General features: G+C 43.8%; 1 protein-coding gene across 1 annotated transcript in view; it reads right to left on the bottom strand.

The window, feature by feature from the left end:
* Positions 1 to 23,332, bottom strand: part of LOC135542501 (aryl hydrocarbon receptor-like) — a 79,552-nt gene extending 56,220 nt beyond the window's left edge. The window contains exons 1-2 of the mRNA XM_064969502.1: positions 22,876 to 23,332; positions 14,112 to 14,299 (exon numbers count right to left, since the gene is read on the bottom strand). Coding sequence (XP_064825574.1) covers positions 14,112 to 14,299; positions 22,876 to 23,081 — 394 coding nt within the window. The 5' untranslated portion in view covers positions 23,082 to 23,332. The remainder of the gene's footprint in view (positions 1 to 14,111; positions 14,300 to 22,875) is intronic.
* Between the last annotated feature and the right edge of the window lie 1,400 nt (positions 23,333 to 24,732).

Here is a 24,732-nt window from a genome sequence, read left to right as displayed (position 1 = left end):
CCAAACTTGCTAACATCTGGTATTCAGCACTCTATTGTCCCTCTAATCCGGGGCTGCCCAACCCTCTTCCCGGAGATCTACCGTCCTGTGGGTTTTCAGTCCAACCCTCTTCCTGGAGATCTACCGTCCTGTGGGTTTTCAGTCCAACCCTATTTAACACACCTGACTCTACTAATTAGCTGCTCAACAAGACTTTAACTAGCTGAATCAGATTTGCTAAATTAGGGTTGGACTGAAAACCTACAAGACAGTAGATCTCCAGGAAGAGGGTTGGGCAGCCCTGCTCTAATCAATCTGACATCAATGCAAATGTATTTGAAAATCTAATCAAACACTTTATGAGAGCCAATGAGCTCATGTTGCGCAAGATTTCTATAGGCTATGCAATTGTGTGAGAAAACAGTGATGGCCTCTACTAAAAAGAGGAGGATCCCATCAGCTTCTCTAGGCTAGGCCTACTATATGTATTTCCTTTCCTTTCCTAATATTAAGCACATTGTTTATCTTTACAACAGGAGTATAGCCTACCTGGCTGGCATGAAAATGAACCACGGGAAAAGTGTCTTCCATTCGCTATTTAAGTGCAAAGATGACATGTATTTTTCGCCACTGCCCCATGTTTTGAGACAGGCATGATAATGGTCCATTCTAAATCAAAACAAATGCCACACATATATTATTTAGTATATGTAAAAACAACATTAAATCAAGAACAGTCTGATGGGTGACAATATTAGACTACTTGTGAATGATATATTAGCACTTGTGTATGATGCCCAGACTTTTTTGTGTGACTTTTTCTCATCATAGTCACACACCTCATGTAGCCTAGCCCATAGGCCTATAGGTTTCGATAAAGTTTGTAATCACAACTGAAGTGGCCAAATAACTTCTTAAAATGAATCACATTATTCCACTCATAGAAACATATTTTTCCTCCCAGAAACACTAGATCATTGCTGCTCTTATGAATCATCATGGCAGGTACGTACCCCGATGCACATTCTTATTCAACAGTCTTCTGCACAGGAACACACTCGGCTGTTTGTACAAACTCAGGGAAGTGGACTGTTGGAAATGAATATTTCCTTCCTGAGTCTTGTTATCACCTGAGGGATACAATTGGAACTGCAGCTAACCGAACATCACAGCCCAGTCTTATCCAGACTTGTCCAGCCCAGCCCTGAACAACGGTGACCATCCAACATCCTGCATCTAATCCCCAGCAGCCAGAGGAGCAGGCAAAGAGCTAGCAGCTAGATCAGAGCCAGGGGTGAAGGGCTGGAGGTTAGCGGGCACCTTGCTGCTTTGAGACACCAAGCATCAGGCTACAGTGAGGCATTTCTTATTCAGCCTGACTTCCTATGATCCACTCAGTCTGAACAAAGAGAACTTCCTGTTTACATAAAGGAGATCACTCAACATGCTCACCGGATTTCCCCTGAAATACATGTTTAAAAAAACAAACAACTTTTACCCCTTTTTCTCCCCAACTGGTAGTTACGGCCTTTTCCCATCTCTGCAACTCCCCTACGGACTTGGGAGAGGTGAAGGTTGAGTGCCATGCATCCTCAAAAACATGAGCCTGCCAGGCCGCACTGCTTGCTTAACCCGGAAGCCAGCCGCACCGACGTGTCAGAGGAAACACTGTCCAACTGGTGACCGAAGTCAGCTTGCAGGCACCCAGGCCCTCCACAAAGAGTTGCTAGAGCGCAATGGGACAAGGAAAACCCGGCCAGTCAAACCCTCCCCTAACACGGACGATGCTGAGCCAATTGTGTGCTGCCTCATGGGTCTCCCGGGCACGGCCTACAGTGACACAGCCTGGGATCAAACCCCAGGCTGTAGTGACACCTCAATCACTGTAATGCAGTGCATTAGACCACTGCGCCACTCGGGAGGCCCCATTATACTAATTCTCACCTTAAACGTAACCGCTGAGCTTAAAATGCTATAGTGTCCTTTGAAATAATACTTTTTCCGTGTTCTAATGTTACCCAAGACATTCATAAACACAACCAAAGGAGCATTCTTCCGATAACATATAAGAAATGTATTTATTAGACTGTTAGAATGTTTGAGTCAAAATGACTAGTTTTGGCATGAAGTAGGGGTCCCTCAAGGTGTTTTGTAGTGCTAAGTCACACCGTTCTCATGACACAGTGTAGAAGGAGAACTCTATTATACATCCTGTATGTATTCTCTAGAAGACTCTAGAAGTTTCATTCAATGAAAATAAAGGAATCGTTCACCCCCCCCCCTTGACTATCTCTTCTGTTGTGGGGTTGTTAGTATCGGCGTGTGGGACTCAGTGGCAGCTGAACATCACTGGAGGTTTATAAAAAAGGGCGAAAACATAACAGCTGTCCTTCAGAGAGATGAAGTTTCTCTCCGTTTCCTCTCCTCTTGCCAAAAGTTGAACTCATGCATCAGAAACGAGAAGCGATGATTCACCAAGCCCCACCCCTTATAAAACCCCACAACCCCTAATTATCTCTGTTCCCATCAATCTTGATCTGATCTCTCAATAAGGAAAAGCATCACATGCATCACCCCCCAAAAAACGAAACAACTAAACTGTCTGTAATGAACCAGCCGATACCTTTCAGGTTAGTGTAGGTCTGCAAGAAAACAAAGCAGTAGGAAGCTAAAGTGCCCTATTTCCTGACACTCTTTTCTTGTTATTATCATGCAGCCACTTCTGTTGTTTCTCAGTGAAAAACAGGAGTAGGCCTACAGAAAGAAACATGAGTAGGTATACAGAAAGAAATAGGAGTAGGCTTACAGGAAGAAACATAAGTAGGTCTACCGAAAGAAATAGGAGTAGGCTTACAGAAAGAAACATGAGTAGACCTACAGAAAGAAACATGAGTAGGATTACAGAAACAGGAGTAGAACTACAGAAATAAACATGAGTAGGACCTACAGAAAGAAACAGGAGAAGGCCTACAGAAAGAAACATGAGTAGACCTACAGAAAGAAGCATGAGTAGAACTACAGAAACATGAGTAGGACTACAGAAAGAGGAGTAAGCCCACAGAAAGAAACAGGAGTAGGTCTACAGAAAGAAACAGGAGTAGGTATACAAAAAGAAACAGGAGTAGGCCTACAGAAAGAAACATGAGCAGGACTACAGAAACATGAGTAGGACCTACAGAAAGAAACAGGAGTAGGTCTACAGAAGGAAACAGGAGTAGGTCTACAGAAAGAAACAGGAGTAGGACTACAGAAAGAAACAAGAGTAGGACAACAGAAAGAAAAATGAGCAGGACCTACAGAAAGAAACATGAGCAGAACCTACAGAAAGAGGAGTAGGCCCACAGAAAGAAACAGGAGTAGACCTACAGAAAGAAACAGGAGTAGGATCTACAGAAAGAGGAGTAAGCCTACAGAAAGAAACAGGAGTAGGTCTACAGAAAGAAACAGGAGTATGACCTACAGAAAGAAACATGAGTAGGACTACAGAAACATGAGTAGGTCTACAGAAAGAAACAGGAGTAGGTCTACAGAAAGAAACAGGAGTAGGTCTACAGAAAGAAACAGGAGTAGGTCTACAGAAAGAAACAGGAGTAGGACTACAGAAAGAAACAAGAATAGGACTACAGAAAGAAACATGAGCAGGACCTACAGAAAGAAACATGAATAGAACCTACAGAAAGAGGAGTAGGCCCACAGAAAGAAACAGGAGTAGACCTACAGAAAGAAACAGGAGTAGACCTACAGAAAGAAACAGGAGTATGACCTACAGAAAGAAACAGGAGTATGACCTACAGAAAGAAACAGGAGTAGGCCTACAGAAAGAAACTGGGGTAGGTCTACAAAAAGAAGCAAGAGTAGGACTACAGAAAGAGGAGTTTGCCTACAGAAATAAACAGTAGTAGGTCTACAGAAAGAGGAGTAGGCCTACAGAAAGAAACAGGAGTAGGACCTACAGAAAGAGGAGTAGTCCTACAGAAAGAAACAGGAGTAGGCCTACAGAAAGAAAGAGGAGTAGGTCTACAGAAAGAAACATGAATAGGCCTACAGAAAGAGGAGTAGGTCTACAGAAAGAAAGATGAGAAGGTCTACAGAAAGAGGAGTAGGTCTACAGAAAGAAACAGGAGCAGGACCTACAGAAAGAAACAGGAGTAGGCCTACAGAAAAAAACAGGAGTAGGACCAACAGAAAGAAATAGGAGTCGGCCTACAGAAACAGGAGTCGGCCTACAGAAACATGAGTAGGTCTACAGAAAGAAACAGGAGTAGAACCAACAGAAAGAAATAGGAGTAGGCCTACAGAAACAGGAGTAGCCCAACAGAAACATGAGTAGGTCTACAGAAATAAACAGCAGTAGACATACAGAAAGAAACAGGAGTAGGCTTACAAAAAGAAACAGGAGTAGGACCAACAGAAAGAAATAGGAGAGGCCTACAGAAACAGGAGTAGGCCTACAGAAACATGAGTCGGTCGACAGAAATAAACAGGAGTAGAACCAACAGAAAGAAATAGGAGTAGGCCTACAGAAACATGAGTAGGTATACAGAAAGAAAGAGGAGTAGAACCAACAGAAAGAAATAGGAGTAGGCCTACAGAAACAGGAGTAGGCCTACAGAAACATGAGTAGGTCTACAGAAAGAAACAGGAGTAGCCCAACAGAAACATGAGTAGGTCGACAGAAATAAACAGGAGTAGACCTACAGAAACATGAGTAGGTCAACAGAAATAAATAGGAGTAGACCTACAGAAAGAAACAGGAGTAGGCTTACAAAAAGAAACATGAGTAGGCCTACAGAAAAATGAATATGTCTACAGAAAGAAACAGGAGTAGAACCAATCGAAAGAAATAGGAGTAGGCCTACAGAAACAGGAGTAGGCCTACAGAAACATGAGTAGGTCTACAGAAAGAAACAGGAGTAGCCCAACAGAAACATGAGTAGGTCGCAGAAATAAACAGGAGTAGACCTACAGAAAGAAACAGGAGTAGGCTTACAAAAAGAAACATGTGTAGGCCTACAGAAACATGAGTATGTCTACAGAAAGAAACAGGAGTAGAACCAATCGAAAGAAATAGGAGTAGACCTACAGAAACAGGAGTAGCCCAACAGAAACATGAGTAGGTCGCAGAAATAAGCAGGAGTAGACCTACAGAAAGAAACAGGAGTAGGCTTACAAAAAGAAACATGTGTAGGCCTACAGAAACACGAGTATGTTTACAGAAAGAAACAGGAGTAGAACCAATCGAAAGAAATAGGAGTAGGCCTACAGAAACAGGAGTAGCCCAACAGAAACATGAGTAGGTCGACAGAAATAAACAGGAGTAGACCTACAGAAAGAATCAGGAGTAGGTTTACAAAAAGAAACATGTGTAGGCCTACAGAAACATGAGTATGCCTACAGAAAGAAACATGAGTAGGACCTACAGAAAGAAACAGGAGTAGGACCAACAGAAATGATAAGGAGCAGGTCTACAGAAATGATAAGGAGTAGGTCTACAGAAATGATAAGGAGTAGGTCTACAGAAATGATAAGGAGAAGAAACAGGAGTAGGACCTACAGAAAGAAATAGAGTAGGTCTACAGAGAGAAATAGGAGTAGGCATACAGAAAGAAACATGAGTAGGTCTTCAGAAAGAAACAGGAGTAGGCCTACAGAAAGAAACAGGAGTCGGTCTACACAAAGAAACAGGAGTAGATCTACAGAAACATGAGTAGGCCTACAGAAAGAAACATGAGTAGGACCTACAGAAAGATACAGGAGTAGGACCAACAGAAATGATAAGGAGCAGGTCTACAGAAATGATAAGGTGTAGGTCTACAGAAATGATAAGGAGTAGGTCTACAGAAATGATAAGGAGTAGGTCTACAGAAAGAAACAGGAGTAGATCTACAAGTCTCTTTGGGGACATTCATTCATTTGTCTCTGTCGTCTCATCATGGCTCGCTCCATGAGAACCCCTTTCGACTTTCACTCTCAACTGACGACTGTTTTTCAACTAGTGTGGGAGCTATTACGAAAGACCCTTCTTCTTTTACTTACTTTTGAAATTACAATAGCAACTTTGGACATTGTCTTCTCCAAGCATTGATTTTCCTGGTCCTATTTGTTTTCTATCCATTGTATTCTTCCATAGAGAGAAAGTTATACGGCTTCTCCATTGTTGATAGGAAAAAAAGAAGCAGTTTGTTTCAGAGGGAGGCAGAACATCAATATTTGTTTTGGCTGGAGTCATTCATTCGCACGTGTCCACAATGGCACTCTATTCCCTACATAGTGCACTACTTTTGATCAGAGCTGGTTCTAACAGTCATTTCTTATGTGGAAAAAAAGGAAATGCCACTCTCTCGCACACGCACGCACGCACACACACACACACACGCACACACACGCACACACACACACACACGCACGCACGCACACACACACACACGCACACACGCACGCACGCACACACACACACACGCACACACACACACACACACACACGCACGCACACACGCACGCACGCACACACACACACACACACGAAAAGGGCTTGAGCTCTACGAGGAACATAAGATTGGAAGCTGTAGGTCATTAGGGCCCGTCTCAACCTGTCCTGCATGGTGACCATTAACCTGGCCTGATTGAGACAGCCTTACTCGACTGCTGCTGACCTCTGTCTGACCTTATGACCCCTGTGGTCATCCTGTGATTGGTTGTACGAACCACTCAACCTCTGTGATTGGTTCAATGCACACCTTAACCCTAACAGTAACCCTAACAGTAACTCTTTACTTATCTCTGACCACCTTTTACTCAAAAATGTAATATGTGGAGACTGTAGCAATCAATGCCCCAGAGTGCATAACTATTTTTTTGGGGCATTTTAAGAAAGACATTTCTTGTCAAATCCAATCCCAAATATGGGTAGAGACCCCAGTGATATTTTAGTTCAAATACAGTACAGGGCTAGTGTTTCAGTGCTAGCTAGCAGTTGGTATAACTGGAGGAATCTGCTGGGCTTGTGATACGGTTTAGTAGGCATGTGGCCAGATTCCTCAGTCTTAGCACTTTGCCTGCAATGTAACATGATCATAACTCAAACACAGGACCTTGAAACCATCTGGAAAGTAGAGGAGCTCACGCTAACCAGACACAGATATTGTACATGTACCAACTGTTTGGCCTTGTGTTTGATAGCCATTACAGAGAGGGCGCTGCTCAATAAGTTGGTGCTCCATTTTTCCGGGTCCACCCAACCCACCCAAAGCAGGACTCCATCTTAGCCCTCTCAGCTAGCACAAGGCCACGACTATTGGCTTGCCCTCTGAAGCACAACCCCAGTCAAAACACAGCAGCAAGCGGCTAGCAGGAACACGCCCGAGCACCCGCTAAAGACCCACCGAGCCCCAAGAAGACGGAGGGAAGAAAACGGCTATAGTAGAGAAAAAAAGAAGGAAAGGAGCACGTCGTTAAAGTTGGGATTTTATGTCTCATATGCCTTGTTTTGTTGGTTTACTCAGTGTGTACTGATCTGTAAATCACAAGCCGGTCTTGACATCGTTGTGTTAAGTGGGTGGAAGTCGGTAATATCACTGTGGTTAAATAATCACCATTGTTGTTATTCTTATTGCAGTGCCCCCGGTGTCATTTCTACACAACTATAACTATGTGTCATAGTGAAAGGACTAATGTTGACTAGCCTGGTCCTTTAAAAAAAAAACGACTTCAACTGTGACAGAGTGACTCATGTTTTAGTCAGGTTGTGACATTAGAGGCTCAGAAACCACTATGCTAGTGTGATTCACACAACAGCTTTGTCGTTGTCAAATGTCCTAGGATATTTGCTCATCTGAAAAAGAATGGTGCATCTTACTGTTGCCTGAATCGGTTATATAAATCCCACTAAAATGCTTCACGTATAGCTCTGCTTCTCATACTTTGCTCAGTAAAGAACGGGTCAAGGGGGTGAGTGGAAGGAAAAAGGGTGAGAGAATGAATGAGAAAGAGAGAGGTGTGACAGAGACAGTACTAGTCATCTAAGGTAAAACTCAGCACAAAGACTCACCAAAACACACTGTCAGTCCTAAGACTGGGGTCTCATTCGGTCATAGAGTTAGACTAGCAGTGACTGTTATCCCTCTCAAACAGGTTATCCCTCTCAAACAGGCACCCCCCCCCCCCCATGGGTGCACGTTTTGGGCCCAGGACTGAGTGTCTAGGTAGTCAACAACAACATGTCAAAACCTTGAGCCTGCCAGAGCCTCTGTGAGATTATTCTGGGAGGACAGGGGTTAAAGGTCACTGCTAATGGTGACAGGGGACATTCCTCTCTGTCTCTGTGACTTCTTCTCCCTCCATTTCATCATGCCATGTCCTGGAGCAGTGTTTGTATTTGTGTGTGTGTGTGTGTGTGTGTGTGTGTGTGTGTGTGTGTGTGGGTGTGTGTGTGTGTGTGTGTGTGTCAATGTGTCTACAATGTCAAACATTACCCAGCTGAACATGTCCAGACACCATCCCGTTCACTAACCCCACTTACTTACTGTAGTTACAATGGCGTCACATAGACAGACTATAAGAATGGTAACAACAATGCAAATTGATCTGGTGTGTGATCATGCACTTTACAAATTGCATCCACCCTTCAGGCAGCTATTTATGACTGGATGACTTCAAAATCAACAAAGGGATTGTCACACCCTGACCTTAGAGAGACTTTTTTTATGTCTCTTTTGGTTTGGTCAGGGTGTGATTTGGGTGGGCATTCTATGTCCTTTATTTCTATGATTTGTGTTTCTATGTGTTGGCCGGGTGTGTTTCACAATCAGGGACATCTGTCTATCGTTGTCTCTGATTGGGAATCATACTTAGGTAGCCCCTAAGTATGATAGTTATCTTCGTTAGTGGCACTATAGCCCTGTAAGCTTCACGGTTGTTGTTCGTTTCTTGTTTTGTTGGGAGACATTTTAAGTAAAAAGAGAAATGTACGCTCACCACGCTGCACTTTGGTCGCCTTCCAATGACCGCCGTGACAGGGATACAAGGTCAATGTTGAGATGACACGTGCATTACAGTCATTTGAACATGTAAACACATATTTCTCTAACCTGGGTCTGTGACGTAACTATGTGAATACTGAATCTGTGCCATGATTTCTCTCTGTACAGATTAATAAAAGCTGTATTATCCAAACATTGGTCAATGATGTTCTGTTTGGTTTTAGGATTAAGCGTTTAGTGTGTGTTTCGTCCTGTCACTCTACGTTTTGTTTGACCTGCACATGCACTAATGTTGAATCCAACCCTGTGTTGTATCTATGTCACCAACAGTAACACCCACAACACTCAAGTCTCACTCTGTCAACACTTCGTAACAAACAAGAGCAACTGAAAGAGATCAATTCAAAGAAGATTTCTGTTCGGAATAATAACAAATAAGACCAAATGTATGTCACACAGGAAGTGAAATGAAGCACAGTTCCATAGTCCAACCTTATTACAACCTCAGTATAACCTTACCATGACCCCAGGAGAATGTGAGCTTGGTTAGCATGGAAGGGGTCAAAGGTGACTGTCTCAGTAGCTTGTTTATCATGTTTTACAGCCTGCGTCTGTTGGGGCATGCTAGCGACCCGACCTGCACTCCTCCCTATTCCCCAAAGAAAAATCCCAACGCTGGAAAAACATCTGGGAAAGCCATGGAAGGGGGTGGGGGAAGGTGTGTGAAATCAACACAGAGGCCCTTGACAGGGTACAGCGGAGGGGGGGGGGGGGGTTGACGGCATCACTAGTGGAGATAAAGTTGGGAGGTGTACATAATGGAGGAGTGTTCTTCAATCCTGTTTCCTTGGAACCCCCACGGTGTGCAGGCTTTTGTTCTAGCCCAGCACCAACAAAAATTCAACTGAAATACAAAATGATCAGGCTCTTCATTATGAGTTGAATCTGACATGTCAGTAGTACTAGTACTATGCTCCACAGGAACATGACAGGTATATTTCAGTCATAATGGGACACGGCCTATTCATCGTTTCTTTGAACACTGCTCTGATATGTAGAGCTAGAACGTGACAGGCGTTAGGCCTACCAATAATCTAGACGTCGGATCCGTCACTAGGCAAACACAGCGGACTCCGACAGCAGTCCCTCGTGTTGTGGTTGTGCAGCCAGCCAGCAATGTTCCAGAGCTCCCCTCCCCAGACCTGCCCCTCCAGCACTCCGCGCCCAGCAGGCAGGCAGCCTCAGATCCCAGAGGCGATAAACAGGCTTCACAGAGACAAAGACCAGTGCTAAGCAGAGTCAGGGAGGAGGTGGAAAGATGGATGTGTGCGTTGTGTGCGTGGGTGTTGTGGGGTGGTTGACCGATGGAGCTTCGTGACAAGCCTATCGTGACTGATGAAGGTAAAGCAGTGCTTCAGTATATTTTTTTAGTCGACAATCAGGACGGTTGATCTTCATCAATGCAGACGACTGTTAGGAACTAAAGATCCCACTAGATCTTTGGATGCCTTCTCCCTGTCTGCTGACAGTAACACAAGGACACGGACACGCACACACACGCGCACGCACACACACACACACACACACACACACACACACACACACACACACACACACACACACACACACACACACACACACACACACACACACACACACACACACACACTATTCATCTCCCCCGGGTTTCTGCACTCCGCATGGGTCCCACTGCTACAGAGTCTGTCTGTTGTCTCACCGCAGAGTCACATGGATTCAGGGTGGTGATCTTTCAACTTCACTGACCCCAGTTCAGAGTCGTACAGTGTCAAACCTCCGTTCCCACACTACCACTGACACTCGCTGACACTCCCTTACTTCACAGTGTCGGCCAAGTCCAACACAGAGATAGGAACCACGTGGTACGAAGAAGGCCTTGAAAGACCACTGTTCATATTGCAGTAGTGAATGCATGGTGAGCTCAGCTACACAAATCTATTAACCTTCACTGCCATTCCCCATGTGTAGACTTTGTTCATATGGGAATAATATTGCAACTATTAGTGAGGTTTAGTGAGGTCATGCACCTTCTGATTCGTTCCCAATCAGAGGATACTTGAGAGATATCAAGTGTGGAAATGGCTGATTGACACTTCCACTCTGAACTGAGGTCACACACTAAAGATAACCAAAATGGTCAGACGACAGATAGGTTATGTAGCAGTGGGGCAGAGAGCCGACACCCAGGGGAGATTAAACGACAGTACTTTCAGCAGACAGGGAGAGAAAGCAAACTGGGGTCTAGTGGGCCAGTAGGTTGACGATCATGGGGAAGGCACAATGTGCTGCTTCTGTGGAGCGCCGCGTGGGAGGCGTGGGACCCAACCCTAGGGGTTTTTCTCATCAACCGCCAAAGCCTTACGGCCCGAGGCCAGCCTCCTTCCCGTCGTCCTTTAGTGGTCTATGATTGAGGCGAGGGGCAAGCAAGCTTGGAACCTCAGAGTACAGAGGTCTCTTTCTCCTGAGCCAAGCATCCAGCCACTTCAACCCACTCTGAGCTCTCCATACATCTACATAGCTCAGGGGTGACCAAAGCGTTTTATGGTCCGAAATTAAAAGCGGGCAAGGGGAGTTGACCACCACAGCATGTTTGAGGATGACCAAAGGGCTGTGACCGCCACAGCATGTTTGAGGATGACCAAAGGGCTGTGACCGCCACAGCATGTTTGAGGATGACCAAAGGGCTGTGACCGCCACAGCATGTTTGAGGATGACCAAAGGGCTGTGACCGCCACAGCATGTTTGAGGATGACCAAAGGGCTGTGACCGCCACAGCATGTTTGAGGATGACCAAAGGGCTGTGACCGCCACAGCATGTTTGAGGATGACCAAAGGTCTGTGACCGCCACAGCATGTTTGAGGATGACCAAAGGGCTGTGATCGCCACAGAATGTTTGAGGATGACCAAAGGGCTGTGACCGCCACGGCATGTTTGAGGATGACCAAAGGACTGTGACCGCCACGGCATGTTTGAGGATGACCAAAGGGCTGTGACCGCCACAGCATGTTTGAGGATGACCAAAGGGCTGTGACTGCCACAGCATGTTTGAGGATGACCAAAGGGCTGTGACTGCCACAGCATGTTTGAGGATGACCAAAGGGCTGTGACCGCCACAGCATGTTTGAGGATGACCAAAGGGCTGTGACCGCCACAGCATGTTTGAGGATGACCAAAGGGCTGTGACCGCCACAGCATGTTTGAGGATGACCAAAGGGCTGTGACCGCCACAGCATGTTTGAGGATGACCAAAGGGCTGTGACCGCCACAGCATGTTTGAGGATGACCAAAGGGCTGTGACTGCCACAGCATGTTTGAGGTTAACCAAAATTACATAATTGAGAAAATGTGTATAAAATATATACAGCCCACTTTAAGTAGAGTTGAACTTGTCCTAGTATCTTTAATAGCAACTAATAATGTAAAAATGCTAATATACTGTATATGACAATCAATTTCCGGACCATGCCGTGCAAGCACAGTACACCATTCTACTTGGATCCTGTTGCATTTGTTTGGGGAGGGGGAGTTTGTGAACTTCACACAGGCCGATGAGGAAGGAGTACGGGAGGGAACAGAAGAAGGAAAGAAGGGTAAGGGGTTGCACAGGAAGTCGAGTGTGGGTGGAGTTCAAGGCCTGACTTCCAACTCCCTCCACACACCCTCTATGTCCTTCTGACCCTCTCTGTTGCTCCATAAGAGAAAGAGAGAGGGGGGATAGAGAGAGAGGGGGAGAGAGAGAGGGGGGGGAGTGAGGGAGAGAGAGAGAGAGAGAGAGAGAGAGAGAGAGAGAGAGGGGGTGGGGGAGGAGAGAGAGAGAGAGAGAGGGGGGGGTTGAGGGAGAGCGAGAGAGAGCGAGAGAGAGAGAGCGAGAGAGAGAGAGAGAACGACAGATAGAGAGAGGGAGAGAGAGAGAGAGCGAGAACGACAGATAGAGAGAGGGAGAGAGAGAGAGGGAGAGAGAGAGACAGAGAGAATGACAGAGAGAGAGGGAGAGGGGGAGAGAGAGGGAGAGAGAGAGAGAGAGGGGGGTGAGGGAGAGAGAGAGAGAGAGAACGAGAACGACAGATAGAGAGAGGGAGAGGGAGAGGGAGAGGGAGGCTCTGCTGCTGCTCTTGCTGTTGTGTGTGTTGTTGTGGTGTCAAAAAAGGATGGAAACAAAACGGGATCTCCTAACCGCTTTGGGGCTTGCAGCTCATGACTACTCACACTGTGTACGGCCATCGCCCTGGCAATGTTTACTTAGTGACTCAATAAACGCATGTCTCCATTCATTACAATTAACACCTTTGGTTGCCAAGGAAGTTATGTCCAAAACATACAATATGCAAAAGACCTTGTCTGATTTGTCTTTGTTGTTGCAGAGTGTTTGTAGCTAACAACTACGTCGGTGGATGCCCCAGACTAAAAATAAAAGTGGTCTGTTCTTTCGGAGTGTCTGTTAGCTCCCGTCATGGCCTGGCTTGCGACGAAGCTGCAGTCTGCTTCAAATTGATGCTATTTTGGACAGAGCGGGAACAATGTGAGGAAACGTTGTGTGGGGCAGAAACACTAGCAGGACAGTCAATCATGCCTGGTGTGTGTATGTGTGTGCGTGGGCGTGCATGAGTGCACGCGAGTGTGTGCAATGCTAGCTAACATCTCTGCTGTTTTGGGAGTTAAGAGGGGTCGGAAAGTTAAGAGGGGCCAGGCGGTGGGGGGACGGGGGTGTGTGATGATATTTACAACATGTGTTGCCGCTCGACAGGAAAAGGAAACTTGCGTCTGGCCATGTGACACTCTGAGGTACCATATTTCTGTCTGTCCTCTACTCAACACTCGGCCTCAGTGCAATTACCACGGCAACACAGATATGGACAGTTTCCTGAGAGAAATAGAGGAGAGAGAGAGAGAGAGAGAGAGAGAGAGAGAGATGCAGAAAGAGACAGCAAGTGGAAGACAAGTAGTCAGAGTTGAGAAGCGAGGCGAATAGAAGGGAGAAAAAGAAGCCTCAAACCAAAAACTAAATCTCAATCTAATCTCAATCTTCACCTCTGCCTTAAGAGCTAGCCACGATGTGGCCTATGAGGCGGCCAACGTTGTTGGTTTATCTATGAGTCAGAGTGTGTGACACTCACCGTTGAAGAAGCTCTTGACCTTGAGGTAGCCCACACTGAGCCGGAGCACAGACAGCTTGTCCAGCCTCGCACGCACGTCCTCTGAGAACGGCAACAACCCGGTCAACTTGTCCAGCTCTCCGTTCAGCCGGTCCCTGTGGCGCTTTGACGGGTTCGACTTGATGCCATCTGTAGAAGGGGGTTTAGGACTGAAAAAGAGAGGAAAATAAGTTAACGTGGGGGGGGGGGGTTGAAATTGATGCAGGGTTTTTTATGGTCCCCGTTTCGACCCAAGACCTTTGTCTTTCTATTGTTGAAAAGAGTCTTCTAAGATAGACTGGTGCTGAGAATTACACACGAGTAGAATGTGTGACAAGGAGCCCCGGTCTCTGCTACACAGCCTGGTTTCTCTGGTGATGATGACACCACATTGTAAGAAATATTTTGGTCAAGAAGAGAATGGAATAGTAGTGCATATCTTACATGGAATCCAATTTCATTTGATTGCAATGTGAAAATGCCTGATCAATTTAGTCCTTAATGAGGTTGGATATACTATGATTTTAGCTGTGTGCTATTCGGGTTAGGGTATTCCCCGGTTCACTGTTGGGTTGGTGTTGAAGTGAATTCTGGCGCTAAAGAAGATTCTAAGGCTGTTAAAAATCATACGTAGGGCCACTTCAGGAAATGAAATGTGATCCACACCCAAAAACCGCCAAGAACAATTGTCTTTTAGAGAGATGTCTCAAGTCTGCAAACGCGCAAAATGGCACGCTATTCCCTATAGCACGTGTCAAACTCAAGGCCAAAGGGCAATTTGAGTAAAGAAATATACTGTTGAAGTCGGAAGTTTACATACACTTAGGCTGGAGTCATTAAAACTCATTTTCAGCAACTCAGCATGACATTTATTGTCAACAAACATAGTTTGGCAAGTCGGTTAGGACATCTACTTTGTGCATGACACAAGTAATTTTTCCAACAATTGTTAACAGACAGATTATTTCACATTTCATTCACTGTATCACAATTCAAGTGGGTCAGAAGTTGACTGTGTCTTTAAACAGCTTGGAAAATTCCCGAAAATGATGTCATGGCTTTAGAAGCTTCTGATAGGCTAATTGACATAATTTGAGTCAATTAGAGGTGTACCTATGGATGTATATCAAGGCCTACCTTCAAACTCAGTGCCTCTATGCTTGACATTATGGAAAAATCAAAAGAAATAAGCCAAGACCTCAGAAAAAATATTGTAGACCTCTTCAAGTCTGGTTCATCCTTGGGAGCAATTTCCAAACGCCTGAAGGTACCACATTCATCTGTACAAACAGTAGTACACATGTATAAACACTAGGACCACACAGCCATCATACCACTCAGGAAGGAGACGTGTTCTGTCTCCTAGAGATGAACATACTTCGGTGCAAAATGTCCAAATCAATCCCAGAACAACAGCAAAGGACCTTGTGAAGATGCTGGAGGAAACAGGTACAAAAGTATCTATATCCACAGTAAAACAAGTCCAATATCGACATAACCTGAAAGGCCGCTCAGCAAGGAAGAAGCCACTGTTCCCAAACCACCTTATAAAAGCCAGGCTTCGGTTTGCAACTGGTCTGATGAAACAAAAATAGAACTGTTTGGCCATAATGACCATCGTTATGTTTGGAGAAAAAAGGGGGAGGCTTGCAAGCCGAAGAACACCATCCAAACTGTGAAGCATGGTGGTGGCAACATCATGTTGTGGGGGTGATTTGCTGCAGGAGGGATTGGTGCACTTCACAAAATACATGGCATCATGAGAAGGAAAGTCATTCTGGATATGTTGAAGCAAAATCTCAAGACATCAGTTAAAGCTTGGTCGCAAATGGGTCTTCCAAATGGACAATGACCCCAAGCATACTTCCAAAGTTGTGGCAAGATGGCTTAAGGACAACAAAGCCAAGATATTGGAGTGGCCATCACAAAGCCCTACCCTCAATCCTAGAGAAAATTTGTGGGAAGAACTGAAAAAACGTGTGTGAGCAAGGAAGCCTACAAACCTGACTCAGTTACACCAGCTCTGTCAGGAGGAATGGGACAAAATTCACCCAACTAATTGTGGGATCTTGTGGAAGGTTTCCCAGAACGTTTGTCCCAAGTTAAACAATTTAAAGGCAGTGCTACCAAATACTAATTGAGTGTTGGTGGTTGAAGATATCCCTCCTCTAGTGGTGTGGGGGCTGTGCTTTGGCAAAGTGGGTGGGGTTATATCCTTCCTGTTTGGCCCTGTCCGGGGGTGTCCTCGGATGGGGCCGCAGTGTCTCCTGACCCCTCCTGTCTCAGCCTCCAGTATTTATGCTGCAGTAGTTTATGTGTCGGGGGGCTAGGGTCAGTTTGTTATATCTGGAGTACTTCTCCTGTCCTATTCGGTGTCCTATGTGAATCTAAGTGTGCGTTCTCTAATTCTCTCCTTCTCTCTTTCTTTCTCTCTCTCAGAGGACCTGAGCCCTAGGACCATGCCCCAGGACTACCTGACATGATGACTCCTTGCTGTCCCCAGTCCACCTGGCCGTGCTGCTGCTCCAGTTTCAACTGACCTGAGCCCTAGGACCATGCCCCAGGCCTACCTGACATGATGACTCCTTGCTGTCCCCAGTCCACCTGACCGTGCTGCTGCTCCAGTTTCAACTGTTCTGCCTTATTATTATTCGACCATGCTGGTCATTTATGAACATTTTAACATCTTGGCCATGTTCTGTTATAATCTCCACCCGGCACAGCCAGAAGAGGACTGGCCACCCCACATAGCCTGGTTCCTCTCTAGGTTTCTTCCTAGGTTTTGGCCTTTCTAGGGAGTTTTTCCTAGCCACCGTGCTTCTACACCTGCATTGCTTGCTGTTTGGGGTTTTAGGCTGGGTTTCTGTACAGCACTTTGCGATATCAGCTGATGTACGAAGGGCTATATAAATAAATTTGATTTGATTTGTTTGTAAACGTCTGACCCACTGGGAATGTGATGAAAGAAATAAAAGTTGAAATAAATCATTCTCTCTACTATTATTCTGACACTTCACATTCTTAAAATAAAGTGGTGATCCTAACTGACCTAATTTGTACTGGGATTAAATGTCAGGAATTGTGAAAAACTGAGTTTAAATGTATTTGGCTAAGGTGTATGTAAACTTCCAACTTCAACTCTATATACTGAACAAAAACATAAACGCAACATGCAACAACTTTGACGATTTTACTGAGCTACAGTTCATAAAAGGAAATCAGTCAATTTAAATAAATTAAGTAGGCCCTAATCTATGGATTTCACATGACTGGGCAGGAGCGCAGCCAATCATAATATTTTTTTCCCACAAAAGGGCTTTATTACAGTCATAAATACTCCTCAGTTTCATCAGCTGTCCTGGTGTCTGGTCTCAGACGATCCTGCAGGTGAAGAAGCCGGATATGGAGGTTCGGCGTTGGCGTGGTTACATGTGGTCTGCGGTTGTAAGGCCATTTGGATATACTGCCAATTTAAAAAAACGTTGTAGGCGACTTATGTTCGAGAAATTAACATTAAATTATCTGTTAACAGCTTTGGTGAACATTCCTGTAGTCAGCATGCCAATTGCACACTCCCTCAAAACTTGATACATCTGTGGTATTGTGTTGTGTGACAAAACTGCACATTTAAGTGGCCTTTTATTGTCCCCTGCACAAGGTGTACCTGTGTAATGATCATGCTGTTGAATCAGCTTCTTGATATGCCACACTTGTCAGGTGGATGGATTATCTTGGCAAATGAGAAATCCTCACCAACAGGGATATAAACAAATTTGTGCTTTTTGTGCATATGGACAATTTCTGGGATCTTTTATTTCAGCTCATGAAACATGGGACGAACACATTATATGTTGCGTTTATATTTTTTGCTCAGTAGATACAGTATAGTCTCTTCACTCTGTCCAGCTAGCTAACAGTCATCGAAATGAAGCTTGACAGTCAATAAGCATCGAACATTACAGAAAGCGATAGATAGAGGACAAGATAAAATTTTAAATGAAAAGTTACATTTGAACTGCGGCTCTCCGGACCTCGGTGAAGATTGAATGCGCCCCGCGTGGTACATTTGTTTGACATCCCAGCCCTATAGCATCAAAAGTAGTGAACTATAAGGAATACGGTGTCATTTCAGATACAAACAGAGATAGTTGAAGAGTAGCTGAAACAGATGTGATTCTCAACTTCAAGTAAAGAACCAGGTCATTGGTAGAGTATGACATGATCCTGACTCCTCACAAATACAGGCCGCTGTGTCCCGGGTGTTTGTCTTAGAGTAAGTCTCACCAAGCACCTTTTGGTCACATTTACTATACTCTCTCTGGCATATTCCTAGAAACGTACTTAACTCTCTTTGTAAACTGTCAAATAGCATAATTAATCCATTATAATGTTCAACTAACTACAAAAGGCATTAAGTCCAAGAGATTATCAGAGTTGTTTTAGGCATTTGATAAGCAAGGCAATATTAGCGTTGTGTGTCAAGTATACTGTACATCATAATCATCTATTCCAAGAAAAACTATGTGAAATATTTTCTTGAAAATGAACTGTCATAGACATATAAGAAAAAATGAAAAATGTATTATAAATTAATTGTCATAGACATAGATGACATTTCAAACCCTAAACATTATAATGTTGTTAACACCGTGTGTCATTGTCTACTCTTACCAATCCTTAAAAACAACAACCTCTCCCACTTCAGAATTTCCTGGTTCAATGTTCGGGAGAACCTTGTCTTGAGAAACCAAGCCATTGTTGTCAAATGGAGGTCTGTTGTAACCCGACGCTGTATTTTCACCACCAAGGGCTTACCCGAAGGGATTTTAACAGTAACTCAAGCCAGAGGTTTGGAACCAAATTACACAATCCTCGAAAACAAGGGAAAGTGACGACACCAGAGACTGGCCATGGGGACAATAGGCCCTTCATTCAGACCGTCTCTGTCCGTCCGCCGTTAGTTGGACTCCATCTTGGATTCCTCACGCAGACGGAGGTCACCTTCTTTGTTGTAGCACAGGTGTTATCACAAGTTAATGACAAATTCCAAGTGACATTAGCATGTTTTGATACGGGTGCATGTAGTTCAATGTTACAGTAGTGTATTCTTAATCACCGCAAGGACCACACAGTGATGTTTACATACTTATGTATTTATAATAACATAAGTGCTAGCTTCTGGTAGCATTTTGGCTCACATAATTAAAATGGCCAACCTTTCCATAAACAGTTCAAACCAGACGGCCGAGATCTGAACCAAAATAGAAAACAGGCCAGTCTTCCAAAGGTCAACCTGATGGCTGAACAGAGGAGGCGCCATAGAGTAACCAGATCTGGGTAATCTGATTTTGAGTGTTGTAACCGACACATGACACGAGAGGCCTGTGCACGTTTGGAAACGTTTGGCCCAGGCCTGGATTCAAATAGTATTTGTTCCCGTCAGATACTTTCAACATTTGACTTAGCCTGTACGGGGTGCCAGATGGGTAGGTTTTTTTTCTCCCTTTTGGGCCTATTCTATTGGTTCTTTTGTGCCAGGCAACCTCAACCAAGGGAAGCTAACATATTTGAAAGTGCACAAACGCTATTTGAGCCCGGCTCTGGTAAGGTCATTCCCACCCTGATAACCTCCAGTAGAACTCGATCTGTCTCTGGTCCACCTCAACAAAACAAGACAGGAGTTAAACTCAGATGGCTCAACCTGCAGCGTTCATCTTGCCCAACTCGCCATTACTCATACTGTAGGTCCAATTCTTAAAACAATGGATGTGTAGTATTATCTATCTTGGCAGAGCTTTACCATCTTATTGCAAGACTGCTTTCCCAGACTCCCAAACAAAGGTACTTTGTCTGAGTCAGTGTAACAACAACCCCTGAATAAGATTAGGTTCTATGTTGAAAATAATGAGTACATCAAAACTGTCTAACATTCTTTCCAAATTGTTCGGTGAAGAAGAAAAAAAAGACAAGGAAAATACTGTCTAACATTCTTTCCAAACAGTCAGGACACTGTCTGTGAAGGAATGGTGAAGGTAGAAGCCACACAGGTGGATGGGGAATAAGGGTCCTATAAAGTAAAGCTTTAAAATGTGGGAATGCGAATGCATGCCCCCTCCATGGTCATCACCATCAAAGTCATATTAATCCATTGACAAACTTGCTGCCAAAAATAGCACGAGTCACTTCTGGCTCATTGGGTCAAGTGTTCCCTTAATGAGCTTCTGGTGAGGTCTGTTACAGTTAACGTAGCCATGTGACATCACTGACAAGTGGCAGGCCAGGAGAGGAGAGGTGGCCGAGGGTCTGGTGTGGACTGGAGATTCAGGGTCTAACCTGTCTGTCTCTGTGTGTGTGTGTGTGTGTCTGTCTGTCTGTTTGTCTTTGTGTGTCTGTTTCCATGCCTGCCTGCCTATCTGTTTGTCTGTCTATAACTCTCTTAGATAATGTGAAATGTTTGCTGAATTGTTGGATCACTATCATTTGATTCACAAAGGAATGACAAAGAGTCATGGATTTTCTGTTCTAAAAGGGATTTTTCCTAGTGGAAAACTCACCAACTAAAAGTCAGTGACCTAGTAAGAGTGGCTGACTGAGTATCATACTCATAGCAATATCTACTAAAACACTAGCGATGCGTCCCAAATGACATCCTATTCCGTATATAGTGCACTACATTTGACCAGAGAGCCATATGAGTCCTTGTCAAAAGTAGTGCACTATATACGGAATAGAGTGCCGTTTGAGAGGCAGCCTAGGCCTGGTCTGCAACACAGCAGCCACACAATGATATCATTGTGGAGGTAGAAAAAGCTCACTCTATTGGACATTATAGAACTGCAGACACTGTCTCCTGCTGTAGGTAATGTTATACCATCAATCTTCTCTTTTTAAAAGGCCAACAAGTTACCCTGTGCCATTGCTCCAACCTTCTGGAAATCTGATCGAGGGAGAGAGCAATGAAAAGAGAATGTTTCCATACAGGGCTGATATAGAAAGTGTGGAGATTGGAGGAAGAAAATACTTTAAAAAAAAAAAAGTGGAGCAAAATACTTGCTGTTGCTAATCGGGTCGTAAGGTTATATGTAGGTAATAATATGTAGGTAATAATAAAGTAATTACTCGTACTTATTAACTCATTGAGTCCCACCATATCGCTGGCGAGTTTCGGACTTAAACATTGTGTGTCTGAGCTAGTCTTCCTGTACCATTGGAGACGTCTATATCTTCTGCATCCGTAAATACCAACCATTACTGTTTGATGGGGGGGGGGGGACTAGAGCGGTGTTTGTGAGACAAGGGCGGAACCCGAAGGGGCCCGGGGGCGGGTCTTTTATACCAAAATGTCTGTAGAGTCCGAATGGTTTGAGCTACAAACTATTAAAAGCTTTCTATGGAACGCTGAGACTCTCACAAACACGCACATGTTTTTTGCTCTATGATGCGCACAAGCCACACAAGGGTCATTAAAAGGTAAGGGGTTCTCTAGTATAGAAGATCATTGGAAATCCCTGGACATGTGTCTATAACACAGTATGATCACGTAGTTGCTGACACAAACTCCAAACTCAACACAGTTTTCACTGACAAGTTGGATATTATTTTTCCAGTGAGCAAACAATTGATGTACTTACAGCATTCATATAAATTCATTTTTTTAACAGGTTTGTGCTTAGATGGAACTTATCCTTTTATTGGCATCTCATGAATGCTAATGTTTATGTAAATATAAGGGCTGGACATGCAGATAAATGAAAGTCAGATAAACGAAAATAAGATTTTTGCTGGAATCTTGGGACCAAAATGTTCTGAGTAGGGCAATGTATTTAAACGTTTTAAAAAACGATTTGTTCAAGTGATTTTTTTGTTGCCAGAAAATACAAATGTGTAACTTTGTGTGATTTAAAAATAAGGTAATTTGCAGAGGACAAAATTACGAAATGTAAAAAAGTTTGTCCTCATGATTGGAAAAAAAAACGCAGGACTATCAGATTACAAAATTTCGGCCTAATTTCCCTTGCTCTCCCTCCCCAAGTAAGCATTGCGTGAGAGCCCAGCCAATTTTCAACTTGATTATGACTAATGCAAGACTACCATTTACATGCCAGACCATAACTACACACCAAAATTAAATCTTAAACTAACCCTAAAGACTTGAGGAAGCATTTACAATAGGTTGCTGTGGAAAAGACTGAGAACTTAAATACAGATTGTATAGATAACAAATCAAATGAAGATAGTTTCGGAACGAGACAGCAGGCTAAATCAGTTTGGTATCGTTGCATCTGCAGAATCACTGCAGATACCCAGAGCTATACCAACTTTACGCACAACTTAAACACAAAACCAGTATCATAATATGCATATTATTCATATAATATGATCAATTATAGATTGATAGATAACACGTCAAGCAATGTGTGTATCGTAAAAATGCCGTCATGCATTCACCCATAAAATTATGACAAAATGTGGTGTACATGCACATCGGTCTTATTTGCGTAACTTGATTTAGTGAAGCTCAGAACCCATAGCCTATAGTGAAAATAAGTGCCACACGATAGGCTACACAAAGTCTAATATTCACATAATAGTAGAATAAACTTCAAATTAAACATTTAGTTGATTGTTTTTTTATCGTTAGAACCTGTATTAGTAGCATTGGTTGCCCTGTAAGATAATGTAACCATTCCTTTTACACAAAGTAGCCGTATCTTTTAACTTGAAAATTATATTCAGAGCTGCTTACATTTTCTGAACAGGCTTCTTCCGTTTCTTAGCTGCGTACTGCGCCGTACTCCCCAACATGATGTATCTATCCCTAAGAAAGTCTATAGAATATCCTATACGTGTCCCTCTTATTCTTGCAAGTCGTTTTCGAAGACCCACAACTAGATGCAGCTCTGTATAATGTAAATATCCACAAGGAGTCCGCCGATGTACAGAACGTCTCATACGTCGACGCTCCAAATATGAACAGAAACTATTCCTCTTGGTTGACCAGACCGACAAAATCCAAAATTGCTTTTTGATATAAAAGTTTAGGGAAACTTTTCAAACTGCACAGCAGCTACAAATGGCTTGCGTGATCCGAATAAATTTGACTCCGTGCGTCCGTCGGTCCGTCCTTTTTTTAACATTTTTTTAAGCTGTCATTCCTAATGCATTAACATACTGTACACTCCTCTAGTTGGGCGAAAGTAATGGCTGCGTTTTCTGCTACTCGAACCAATCCAGAGCGCTGGTTCGCCGCAAATCACGCAGCAGGTACAGTGGGGCTGCTCGCTATTGGTGCAAAGCGCTTTCAGGAAATGTAACACAGAAAATAGAGAGAGAGAGAGAGAGAGAGAGGAAGAGAGAGAAGAGAGAAGAGAGAGAGAGAGAGAGAGAGACCTTTAAACGGGCAATCTACGATCGTTTCTAATGACATTGTTTACAACCAATAGTGTAAAACAAGCTTATATTTTGGGTTCTGATGGGGTACCGACAGTTGAACTAAGCTCAAGAGGTAGTTAGAATGTACATTTATCAATAATTTACATGTCAAAAATTGGTTTAGAAATTGCAGATTTCCCCTTTAATGGTGGAGTTGTTTATGATATATACAAGGAGGACAAACTCTACATATTGTACTTACTTACATAATCGTTTGCAACCTTTGATATCATGGAGAACGCACTCAGAGCTATGCGCAATAACCAATTTCAATGTGAATGCTGGCTATTGTCCTGGGCCTCTAACTTCATACTGGAATGCTAGATTAAAACACGTTTCAGATCGTTTTATGTTAGTGCGTGAACTTGTTTGTGCGTGAACTTGTTTGTGCGTGAACTTTGGCAACCAGACATTTCCAAAGCCCCTTTCTCACATGCAGTAGTAGATAATAGATAGCCAGGTATTCCTGGGCTACAGGGCTCTACCATAACCCTGTTACACTGTGGTTGTAGCTTGGTTCTATGATGCTGGGAGATTTTCAAACAGTCTTCCCATAAAGATGACTTATTGCTTCTGGTTCAAGTGATGAATGTGGTAATGGTTGCCTAGGGTTGTCTTGAAGAGTTTTTTTGTTGATTTCAACAAAGATATCCTGTTATGTCCATGGGCTTTTGAAACTCCCCAAACCACAATCCATTAAATACACTTGCAAACTATGGAGAGTTACTCTAAAATGCCTTGTTTTATTCCGTCTCCTCTTTCCTTTCCTCTGTGATCGCTTGGCCAATGGATCCTAGTAGTAGGACAGTATTTCCAGCAAATGATAATATTGGATAATTCAATTCGGAGGGAAACTGAAGTGAATGATTAACACTGACGACAGAGACTTACTGGTAAATATTCAACAACTTCAATGAGACACAATAGACAGGATTGTAATCACCTAGAATAGGATGGATTAAAAATGGAGCCTCATTGATCGTGTGGACTGGGCCAGGGAGGCCAATGTTTGCTAACACGTTGATCTGTTCTATACCCAGGCTGCAGTGGGGTTGTCACCCCAGACTGTGATGGGTTTGGTTGGGTCGCCCAGGCGTTGCTGTCTGACAGGGAGTGCAATAATACCACAGAGCAGAAACTGTCTGCAGCACACATATTGAAACAGTGTCAG

This window comes from Oncorhynchus masou, chromosome 6 (genome assembly GCF_036934945.1).
Source record: "Oncorhynchus masou masou isolate Uvic2021 chromosome 6, UVic_Omas_1.1, whole genome shotgun sequence".
NCBI classification, from domain to species: domain Eukaryota; kingdom Metazoa; phylum Chordata; class Actinopteri; order Salmoniformes; family Salmonidae; genus Oncorhynchus; species Oncorhynchus masou.
Note: the sequence above shows the minus strand (reverse complement) of the source record. Positions and strands in the feature narration are given on the sequence as shown.